The sequence below is a fragment of the Falco naumanni genome, chromosome 9 (assembly GCF_017639655.2).
Source record: "Falco naumanni isolate bFalNau1 chromosome 9, bFalNau1.pat, whole genome shotgun sequence".
In the NCBI taxonomy this organism is placed as follows: Eukaryota; Metazoa; Chordata; class Aves; order Falconiformes; family Falconidae; genus Falco; species Falco naumanni.
The window spans coordinates 38,541,488-38,553,758 of record NC_054062.1 but is presented as its reverse complement, the minus strand read 5'-3'; the positions used below and the strand labels follow the sequence as shown (position 1 = coordinate 38,553,758).

Sequence of the window (12,271 nt, the reverse complement as noted above, 5' to 3'; positions counted from 1 at the left end):
AATCTCTCCAGTGAAATGATAGCATGTTCCAGCTCTGGTTTCCATTTTTTGGTATAAGCTATTGTGGAAACATCCGGGGAAGCTAAAAATCTTGGTTTCCTTGTATCCCCCTTCTGTTTAGCAGTCTTCAACATAACTTGTATTAGAGGCAGTACTGCCATGCTTATTCCGTACACATGCATGTTTGAGTTGTGCGCTGAAGTCTTTGAACAGACGTAGTATTGGTATTCAAGTCTAATGTCTGGGAAGTTTATTTGTAAAATAAGCTCACCAAACATCTTCACAATGGTATTTTACTGTGCAGCCAGTTTTCTAGAAACGTTGGATGACATCTGTTTTACTTCACAACTTGTAGCCATCGCTACAATGTAATGTAATGTGGAGGTCCTGCTTTTTCTTACTCTTCTGTAAGGCTCTCTGTAAGCCTTTCTTCATTTGTTAATTCTTACTAACCATAGATCACACCTTTCCGATTTTGCCAATAACAAGGAGATTTTGCCCTTTTTTTTTTTCCCCCAGTGATGTCAATTTTCCTGAATAGTAGAAATGATTGCTGCCTCCAAAGTCATGCTTTTCAATTGGAATTTGATGCAAGTGTATAGAATTAAATTATTCATTTGTCTCCACAGATTTTAGTTCATGTAAATGTGTGGTATTAATAATGTCCATCTTTTTTTTTTGGTACATCCCCACCCAATTCCGTAGTTAACTGCTACTTTCAGGGGATACTATTCCTTATTTTGGAACATTCTGACTCACAGTGATGAGAGTTGATAATTCATATTTTACAGGAATATGGAAATCTATTTTTTAAAAAATCTGCAAATTCACAAACCTTTGCAGAACTGTTGTTGTATTGTATACAATACTGTTAGCGAGTTTTGTGTACTTGATGCCCTTTTCTCCAGATACAATGTGCCTTTATGTTCTCTTCCCCATGAAGGGTTTTAGTCAATAGACTGCTTTGTCTAGAATTTGTGTGGGAATTTGATATCCTGGGATATTTTGGAAACAAACATGGAAATACTGAGCAATTTATTTTGAAGCATGGTCTTTAAATAACTTTTGCAAACTGCATATGTTCTGAGCACACCTGCTGATTTTGTGTCCATTTGCAATTATTTGGCTATTGATCAACTGCCAAAAGAATGTTTGCAAGCATTAAAAGCTGTTTTGTTTTGTTGTCTTTTTAATTGAGCTGCTTCAAAGAGAACATCTGAGTCACAATGGAATTTCTCAGCAAAAACAGCCCGAATTCTCTTTTTGTGATTTGCAGGGCTCATCGATGTCTCTGTCACGGTCCAACAGCCGGGAGCACCTGGGAAGTGGCAGTGAATCTGATAACTGGAGAGACCGTAATGGGCTTGGACCCACAGCCCATAATGAATTTGTGTCCTCAATTGGCAGCCCCAAACGGAAACAAAATAAATCAGGTTAATAATTTCTTATGATCTGACTAAAAAAAATATAAAACATTGATATCGGTGAATATTTATTTTAATGTAAATGTTTCCTGAAATCACTAGGGATTTAAATTACTGGCAATTACCTGTAAAGTAAACTTCTTTACAAATTGAAAAGTGAAAACGTATGCAAGGTTGTATAATATGATACATAAATGATGGTCCAAAAGGAAAACTTTTAAGGAAATTTTTAAAATGCAAGACACTCTTGCTTGAAAGCTCTTGTCTTGGAAGGGGTTTTCCAAGGTGTACTGAAAACAGACCTATAGATTTTTAGATCAAGGTAGACTATCTCTGTTATCGATGCAACAGGTCTTTATTGGGCTAAGTCTCAAATCTGTGGTGATACTGAATTTTAAGGCATAGTTCTCTTTATGGTGATAAAAAAGCCTGTCCGTATGTCTGGCATGGCCTAGCACACGATTTCTAACTCTGGTTTCTGTGGATACAGGCTGTATAATGTTTGATATTTACAGATCAAAAGTTTACTTTGGTTGAACTCCTTGAAACTTAGTTTCATTTTTTAATAACTTAATATATGCCTTTGTGTAAGAGTGAAAAATGAAGGTAGAGAATACTGGTCCATGCTAACTGCATTATGGGGAAATTACTGTGGCTGTTTCGACTTTTTTGTGCATTTTTCTTATAAAGCTGAATAAAACCTAAATCCAGATTAACTACTAAGTACACATTAAAAGTCGGACATCGAAAGAAAGGATAGCTTCAGTTAGAGAAAATATTCATGGCTGGTACACTTGTGATTAGTAATGATTTTAAAAAGCACATTAGCTCATCTGAATGGCGGCATACCATATTCTAAGTACTCACAGATCAGAAAGGATTGAAAGTTTCTTTGAAATCCAGCTGTTGATGTTTCCAAGATAATTGGACAAAAATGGAAGCTCTAGGTTAATCAAAACACATAAGGATTAAATTGTATTTATATACGTTAGAAGAAAATTAGAAACGTGAATACATCGACAGCGGGGAAAGCTGTTCTATAGCTGCTGTAGCTTTCCCACAGAATGAAATATGCAGAGGAGGAACAAAAGAAATAGCTATGAGTTGGCTGAACAAATGTATTTACCTTAATACATAACAATAATAATGTGCCAGAGTACTAAAATGAAGTCTTTATGGACACGGTTGTATAGTAGTGTTGAATTTCTTCTTTGCTTTTAAGATAATGCTTCCTGACTGCACCAGTATTTCTTAATACTGAGTTTTCAATACATGACCTTGCATCGTTTGCTCCAAGTACAGGATCGTGAACTTCTGTTTGGGTATTTTTAGTGTGATTTTACTCTGATAGTGAAGAAATTAAGGCACCACCTTTTTAAGTCTAAAAAAATCAACTGAGTTATTGCTTCATTTGTCAAAATGGACGTTCCCATTTTCAACATTGAGCAGTTTGCTGTATTTTAAAACTCTTTTCCAAAATGGAGCTGAGGTTTGTAGAAATTCTCTGAATTGTAAATCAAATCTCAAATGCTTCTAGGTAGTTTGTGCCCAGAAAACGAGAAATGTAGCACAGCCAGTTGTGAAAAATGGTTGTTTTCACATCCTATTGGCGTTCTATAGTGAAGGCCATAGCAGAAGTCTCTGGGGCAATCTTAATTTACTCAGCTGGGAAAGTTTCCTTTACCTCCTGCAAGCCTCTTACACATTCACTGTTACTCTTTTCTGTGTCTGTAGCCCCCTTTACACAAAAGCCTGACGGACTCCCCGGGAGCTATCCTTTTCTTATGCAGCATGAGGAAAAATATTTATGAACTATGTGATTACATACTATCAGTATGCACCCACAGAGGAAGGGGATTGCGCTGCTAAACTGGTTTTCTTGGGTATAATAACCTTACTCTGGAAACTTTTTTTTTAAAGATACACCTTTTAGGAATGTAATTTAAAATTGTGTAGGGAGCGTATTTCTTCTGGTTTTAATATTTTATAAAACTATTGCATTTGGGTTTTGTCTGAATTATACTAAAATAATGGCCAAATCAAGTGGGTACTATGTAGTTCCTTTACCAGGAATTGCTCCAGCATGGTTTTCTCCCCATCCAGACCAAAAAGGGCTGGTTGCATTTGTGTACAATGGTGTTTTCTCCAGTTGAATATTTTCAAAAAGAGGAGAGGAGGCTGAAGAGGAGGAAAAGCAGCGAGGTCTTGCAGCTCTTCCCCTGTAGGAGTTCCTTACTTATACTTATGACAGTTCACATAATGTGATTTTATTGCTTAAAAGGTTTACCCAAATATCTTTCCATAGAAAAAAAACCTGGAATTTAATTAACAAAAAATTTCCTCTAAGCTGTTCATTCTGTCAGAGCACTGAGAAGCTTTTTTTGCTGAATAATAAAATTTAAATGTTTTGTTAATTTAATGATCTAATTGAATACAGTGTTGATACGACAGAAAACTATGCTCTTCTGTGATGTGACTAAAAAGTGCACTTCTTCCCTTTCAGCTGAACACTATCTCAGTAGCAGCAATTACATGGACTGCATTTCCTCGCTGACGGGAAGCAATGGCTGCAACCTGAACACTTTGTTTAAGGGATCTGATCTGCCTGAGCTCTTCAGCAAACTTGGTTTGGGCAAATACACAGACGTATTCCAACAGCAAGAGGTTAGTGTTCCTGTGGAAGACACCTTTGTGTTTGTAGCATGATTTCCAGCAGTAGTTGGTCTGTGTTTTGACCAGAGCCACTAAGAAGTCTCACTTTGTGACAGGATTTTCTGTGAGCTGTTCTTTCAAAGCTGTACTATGTATCTAAGTTTCCAGATAGCCAGCCTGGACATGAGTACTGTTTTGTCCTGCACCTTTGATTTATACTTAAATAATTAAACTAGGGTTTCAGATGTTTTTCTTTCAAAGAAATTTAAACCTTGGCTCCTACTTGTAAACTAGGATGCTAACTAGAATATAATGGCTTTTGGTCAACTTAAATGTTTGGGTTATGGAACTCAAGTCTGCTTTCAGGAGTAGTGTATTTTTGCAGCTGATGTTGAGGTCACATATTCATCCCTTGCTTCTTCCTCTACATGCCAGTTGACTTTGATCCGCTCCCAGCAGGGGGATATGGTCAGTCATCTGTGTGAGCTTTCCACATCTGTACCAGCTAATCACAGTTGGTAGTATTTCGTATCTGTAGAATACTGCGTAGGTAGAATCAACTTGGTTACCTGCAGGTGGCTTATTCTGGTGACAGATTTAACTGTGTCACAAAAGTACAGTGAGGCCAGCTGCAAGACTCTACAGGCTTAGACACAGAGCCGCTGAGCTTGTCCTGAAAGCACTCTAGTTGTATGTCGGAAGTTGTATGTGTCACACCACTGGAACTGAGTGTACTAGGGAGCAAAACAGGTGTCTGTGTGGTTTGTGTCAGTATCTCATGCGGTACAGGAGAAGGATGACAGCTGGATTTGGCATCTTACTGTGTTCTGGACCCATGGTCTGCTTTGCATCTTTATGCACCAGTTGTTGGTCTTGGATTTGCACCTGCATGATTTCTCCTAATAGACCACACCAAGTGGATTCTTGCACAGATTGCCATGTCATTACGAGAACCTTGTCTGTGTTCACGAAGACCAAACTCCAAGAGAACCTTCCATTCATGTTGCATGAGTTGCTGTGGTGTACCAATACTTAGCTTTTAGATTTGCTTCCGTGAGAGGAAAACTGCACATAGCAAGGGAACATTCCAGTGTGTACTACATTATTCCAAGGGTAGACATGAGGCAAACTTCTACCTTCTCCTCTTCACTAAGTCACTCGTGTGTGTGCACTCACAGAATCATCCTGAGTCCACTGAAGCCTCTCGCTGCTGTCTCAGCCCACAAACAGCTGGATCTGCTGCGTTGCCTGCCAGAATTTCTTGCCTCCCTCCAATCATGCAGTTTAAGTGCTGCAGGGGAATTTTATTCCTGTGCACAAAAGTGCGTAGGAATTGGCTGCACCTGAGCTAATGAACTCTTTTTGGATCGCAAAGCACTGGCAGGTGTAGGATAGACACTGGCATCGGTTTGCCTGTAAACCAGTTTGAAAGTGGCCAGGTTAGTCCTCAATCTGAACAAATAAATCCAGCTGTGCCTCAGTTCTGTGTACAGCTCCTCAGGTCCATCTTCCCTGTACTTCCATGCATGTTAATAATAGTCATATTATCCCGTCACTAATCCTTTCTTGTTATCATAGCCACTCTCCTAAAAAGGAGAGATGGCTGTGTTGGTTTCTAACGCTAAAGATGGCTTTTGTTTGATGGGTAGGTTTTTGTTTTGGCTTTTCTTACCTCAGTTGCTGATGAGGGGTGGGATGGGCCAAGTAGGTTGGCCAGAGTGAAAACTAAACAATTTGCCACTACGTTTCTTTGAATTGTATTGGGAGCAAAAAAATCCATAAATATACATGGTTGCATCCACTTTGGAATGCTGGGATATACTCTGTGCTTTAATTCAAATGTGTTACCAGTAGTTGAGCAATCATCTTCTGCTAACCTCCTACAGTCTGAGGCACCTGCTATATCTACAAACACATAATACCTGACTGTTCCCAAGTACGTTGTAGCAATTGTGGTAAATACTCAAAATCCCAAGAGTCACAAATAAATAAGATTATTTGATCTTTTGTGCTCTTCTGAAACTGCTCATTTTTTAGCTTTTGTGTCAGAAATGCAGAGTAGCAAATTGAGCACCTGTGTGAAGAAGCCATTGGGAAGCAAAGATTGCTGTTTACATGCAAATAGGTTGGCAGAGTAGCTGTAAAATGCAGTAAGAAAAAAATTGTGAAGCTATTCTGAACCACATTCATGGCTTAATACTTTGGGGGAGAGACTTGTTTTGCATAATTTTCCTGTTTCTTTTTACTAGATTGATCTGCAGACATTCCTTACTCTTACTGATCAAGATCTGAAAGAGTTAGGAATTACCACTTTTGGTGCCAGAAGAAAAATGCTGCTTGCAATCTCAGGTAAATAACACAGATTATCACTTGTTGATTTTAAGTATTGTTTGTATCCTTCTCCAGTTGTGTGTTTAGGGTTGACAAAGGATCTTGGGAAGACTGAAAAGGAAGAATCTAGTACCCATAGGTCATACTGGCCTGCCCCTCAGAAGAGGCAGTTAAAACCAGCCTTTATAGAGCTTGCACATTACCAAGTAAGATGTCAGTCGCATAATACTGTTGCCCCCCTGTAAAGTTGGAGCTTGGTAAAATGCTTGCTTCCCAGCAGACACTGAACTTTCTTTTATGCCCAAAACTGTGGGTCCTAGAAGCTCTGGGATTACAGACTCTGCAGAGTCTGAACCGGCACTACATACCAGTCAGAAATGGTACCAGACAGAAAATCGGTTCCCTGTCCTCTACTTTATTGCTTAGCAGAGCAGTCATCATACTGGGAAAAACTTTCTGGTTTTTGGAAGGACTTTGGTTTTGTTTGGGGTTTTTTTGTTTAAGATTTGTTGGGGATTTTCCCAAGGCCAATTGTTTCTGCAGAATGCATAGGTTTTAAAAGAAGCAGCAACTCTTATTTGGAATTTTTCCAACCTACTTTACTTAAAAGGTCGTTTTATAGCCTCCATGCAGAAAGATGAAGGCCAAATGTGATTTCTTACAATTTGTTGTAGTAGTAACTAGATTTTTTCCTAATTGTAATAAGTAGCATGAGATTTCATATTATAGTAGTGCTCTGTCATCATTGTCTAGGCAGTGAATGTGTATCAGAGGAAGAGTTTTCTTCAAATGTTTCATTCTAACACTAGATCATTTTTCTCCTGATTGCATCTCTTCTACTGATGCCATTAGCGAATGTTTTAATGCATTTAAAACGGTGGCATAAAGAGTGTAGAGATGCAGTGTACTTCGCTCAGTAGCAGTCACGAAAATTTATGTAAATCTTTCAGTGATTTGTATCTACCGTGAAGTTTGTTTACAGGAATAGAAAAGTGGGGAAAGGAAAAACATTTTGGATGAGCAGTTGCTAATACAAGCTTAGAGTGCATGTTTGAATGAGATGAGCATCTGTTTTTTCTAAAAGTCCTTGTTAAAATATTGCTTCAGTGTTGTGTTTAAAATAAAGAATTTGCATTGAGAAATGATCAAGATGCTAACAAGCTTTTTGTCCTCTCAGTTTACGTTGCATGGTAGTGCTGCAGCCGTACATTCTGTTTGCATCTACCTTCAGGAAGACTGCAGCCTTTTGAGTATTGTAACATAACCTTTTAAAAGCATTTTAGCTATGTCAATTTGATCTAAATCAGTGTTGCAGAACATTATCTGCTCCACGCTGTATCAAAGCCAAATAAGAATTGCACCAAATAAATGCCTGCATCCCCTCTTAACCTGTTGCTCTTGCTATCCGCCTGTTGAACTGTTAAATTGAATAACTACCTCAAAGACACTTTCCATTCATACTGTTCTGTCTAAAGTATTTTTGTTCTGCCTAAAAAGTTTTGCCTTCGGTTTAGATGAAAATATTGAAATTAATTTCTGATGAGAAAATTGGTTTTGTGTATGACCTTTATAGAACTGAATAAAAACCGAAGAAAGCTCTTTGACCCATCAAACATCCGTGCCTCATTCCTGGAAGGTGGAGCTAGTGGAAGACTGCCGCGTCAGTATCATTCGGACATTGCTAGTGTCAGTGGTCGCTGGTAGCAGCAAGTTGTGGCTCAGTCAGCTGTAAAGATGGACATGGCAATCCTGTGGACAGCCTTCACTGCACACCACCCTCTGCACTTTGGGAGTTTGGGTGTCAAGGACCAAAGCATTTTGTCTGCACAATACTGTGCCAAAAAACAGAGAAAACACTCTTTTTTTTCCTGTTGTCTTTCAAAACACCAAATGTGGGTTACGTTTTACTCATGTAGATTGGACAGAATTTGCAATAATAATAATAATAACATAGGATTCTTTGTTTAGTATTTTATTACCTATAACTATAATGTATGCACTGAATTTTTACTTTGTTGAATGAAGGAAGACTGAAGAGCTGGGATGCCAGAGAGCATAGATTTTGGTTTTATCAAGATGGATTTTTCTGGTACTGCTTAAAATAATTATTGAGGTCTTTCTGCACTTTACATGTTCTGATTTCTTGTCCTGTGGAAATTTATTTCTTTCATTTCCATATCATTTTTTATATTGGCACTAATCAAATTTTTTCAGGTGTTCCTGCATTAAGTCACATCTCACTATAATGGTACTAGAATCTGGTTCTTGAGCAGATTTTTCCTTCTCTCTCTGTCTCCCTGGTAGTTATCTGAACTGAGTTTTTTCAAAATCAAGCCACCTGGTAGTGGACCAGTCCTTTCACGCTCTTACGAAGCAGTCTAATGCTGCTTGCAATACTACTCGCTCACTGTAACAGATGCAATGAAAGACCAAAATGGACCTTGTGGTATTAACCCTTTGCAGTCATATTTAACTGCTGCCTGTTACGCTAAAACTGTTTTTAATGGTTGTCTCAAAGTAAAGGGCTACTTTTAGTACCCTGCCACTAAAGGACACTTATTTATGTCAGACTTTTATTTTTAGATTCTGTACACCTACAATACCTAACAGATTAAACTGATCTACTGCAGATTTATGGTAGAGAATGAAAGGTATTCATCAAAGTCGAGCTCTGGGCTGTCAGTTTGATTAAACAGACAACTAATCTAACTTGACAAGACAGCACTGTTGCCATGTGATAAATGACACATATTACTTACATGACTATGCATGCAGCAATTAAACGACCTACATAAAATAGGTGTAATAGCATCTGTTTTGTTCAGTCTAGATTTGTAATTGTCAGCTGCAGAAGTGTTTAAAACTCTGGAGATGAACTATTTCTGAAACAAGTTATGTTCAACAGAAAGAGTCCATGTTGTAAGTGGCTAGAGCGAACTATGGCGTTCTTATACTGTGAAAGTCCAAAAAATTTGGCAATATTACTCCTCTGTCCTTACAGATGTCTTGTTATGGGTTTATGAAGGGTTTTGATATAATGAAGGAGTTCATAAAGTGCCTCTTTCTGCAATGCAATATGAAATTTCCAAGCGTTGATTTGTTGAAAAGCATTCCCATAAGAAAATGTTGTGAATTACCTCTACTGTAATATAATTATTTCTGTTCAATGTACAAGCCTTTTGAGATGGACATAAACCACTGTCAAGTGCTCTTAACAGGAGGCATTAGAATAACATTTACAGTAGTTGGTTTTTATGCAAAAATGGGTGAGAAATATTTTGACACTTTCCTTGGATAATTCTTTCTTTTACGGTGAGAATACAAAGTGATGTATAGAGAAATTTGCACACACAAAGGGAATTTAAAGAAACCGTTACTTGAGGGCATAGATGATTGAGCAATAATGTAGTTTTGTTGCGGTTAGCAAAAAATAACTGCTCAGTACTAATTTCAGCCATATCTGCTTAATGGTGTATAGCTGGGTGACTTCCCCTGTAGATCAAGTAGCAGTTACCTTCCTCTGGTTTTAAAATTGTATTACAGATCTGAATGATATAAAACTGCATCTTGTATGCACGCAGTTGTTCACGTCAAAGTTACTGTGCTCAAATGCCAGAAGTTGGTATCCACATATCTGAGATATTTGTGTGTATGTGTGTTACACGGGCAAGAGCAACGTCATGGAAACCCTTGTGGAAGCCACACCTTATAACTCTATAACTATTTACACTTGCACTTATTTCTAAGCATGTAGATAGTTCCATTCACATGGACTATTTACGTGCGTACAGATAAGCTGCCATTTAAACGTTTGCAATTGCAAGACCAGTGTTTAAAAATCAAATTGTATTCAGTCATGTTAATTTTATAAAATATTTTTAATGAAATAAATATTCAGCAACACTTTGTATGGAATTTTCTGCAACCCTTTCTTGCTTATTTTGCCTAAACTTAAAGCATCAAAAAACCTTTACACTCTTAGATTATTTTTTTTTTTTAGTCTTTCATAAGTACATACTATGTATCTAGACAGTACTATACTGGAAACTGATTTTATTACAGTATTAAGTTGATGTGGTCTTCTGCTGAGCAGTGCTTGTATCATCTACACCAAAGTGAAGAATTTCCCATTAACAATGTTGTCTTTCAATAGGGCTTCACACACACAAAAAAAACAAAACACACTGGAAGAAAAAGATTTCTCACTTATTTGATTCCACAAAGGGAATATGACAGTACAGTGTACCGTATTGTTAGTGTTATATTATGCACAAATATTTGACTTGCTACATAAAAATGTTAGTTTAAAATCTGTGCCTTAATAGTGACCAGTTATCTGTAAATATAGAGCAGATACAGATTGTATTTTTGTGGGTTTTGTCCTTTTAGTGATTTTTTTTAAAAAAATAAAAGATGAAATTAAAGCATTAAAAATGGGAATTTTCAAAACCAATCAGTGTTGCATAAAATAAATTTATATAACTCCCTTGTATTCTGATCGGTTAATGAAGTATTTTTTTATATACAACCAGTTCCAGGGATGCTTGCTTGTTAATAAAATATAAAAAGCAGTATATGACATAATTGCAACATGTTTCTTTCACATGCTAATGCTCCATGTGTTGTACTGTTCTTTTTATATCACATGCAGTGTGTTTGTCTGGCTTTTAAATGAGAACACTTCTTTGAGATACATCTCCTAAACTCCTTTCATATTAATTTTTGTCTCTGGTTCAATTCATAACAGGTATTAATGGTTTGGCTTACATGAGTTTTATTCTTTCTTTGGTCTTCCCGTTTTAATGGCTATATATGTTCTGGCCTGGTCAGCAGGGTAGTATGCGCACTTTCACGATGGTCATTATATTATCACTTCTAGTGTAGAAGTGGGGAAAACCGACAGGGATTCTTTATTTGGGATGCTGGCTGTGCAGCCAGTCAGAATCTAGCAAGAGCCATAGCTTTCACACTGAGGTAATATGTACATATCGTTACATCAGTCTTGTCTGTCTGCTTGACATGTAGTGATACAAGTTTCGTATTATTTATTCAGTGCATTCAGGCATTTAATTATTCCAGCCTGATGTGTTTTTCTGTGTTAACTATTTTATACACATAGGTCTCCACTTAAATTTCAGTATTCCTGGCTCACTGACCTTTTAAAAATAGGTGAGGGACTTTTCTGAATACCTACTGAGAATTGTAGATGTGGGAACAATTCTGGGAAGGAAACAGATCACCAGAATCTTCTGTTGAGGGCAACTGAGGGGTGTGGTGCTGAGTACCAGCTCACAAGGCATTGGCATGAACTGAGTGGAGATTACACAGACAGGTGGACTTGCAAATTGCACAGCATTTCTGATGCCTGAGGAATAGTGAGCTGCAGGGCTCTGAACCAAGGCAGTTTCCTTTGTGGACCATTTGTTTGGGAATATTGCTTCCAACAGACTGTGATGTGGCTTCAGTCAGCAGAGTGGTAAAGATGGTGTGGGAAAGAGGAGGAATGGTGACGGAGCATCAGAGCTAGGTGGCCGCTCTGCTTGTGTGAGCAGTGTTCCCAGCAGCTGGCGTGGCACAGCGTGAACAGGGCTGCCCCTGAATAAAGAGGCCTCACTGTCCAGGTGTTCATCACCTCTCTCTGCTACCAGGCGGAAGAGCAAAATGTGATTTCCAGTCTGAAGAGGAAGATGTCTACTAAGAAATGTTGCCAGTACAGAAAACAGATGGATTCTCCAAGCTGTGTAAAGGTTAAAAGTGAGACCTCTGTCCCCACTCCAATCAAACACTTGGTGGAGGATACTTTTTTTTTCCAAAGCCCTGGGAAACATGGTTACAGAAGGTATACAAGTACTATCGCAGGCTGG

General features: G+C 38.0%; 1 protein-coding gene across 1 annotated transcript in view; it reads left to right on the top strand.

The window, feature by feature from the left end:
• BICC1 (BicC family RNA binding protein 1) overlaps window positions 1–10,981 on the top strand; it is a 110,195-nt gene extending 99,214 nt beyond the window's left edge. The window contains exons 18-21 of the mRNA XM_040607130.1: window positions 1,277–1,433; window positions 3,928–4,088; window positions 6,326–6,425; window positions 7,981–10,981. Coding sequence (XP_040463064.1) covers window positions 1,277–1,433; window positions 3,928–4,088; window positions 6,326–6,425; window positions 7,981–8,111 — 549 coding nt within the window. The 3' untranslated portion in view covers window positions 8,112–10,981. The remainder of the gene's footprint in view (window positions 1–1,276; window positions 1,434–3,927; window positions 4,089–6,325; window positions 6,426–7,980) is intronic.
• Window positions 10,982–12,271: the final 1,290 nt, after the last annotated feature.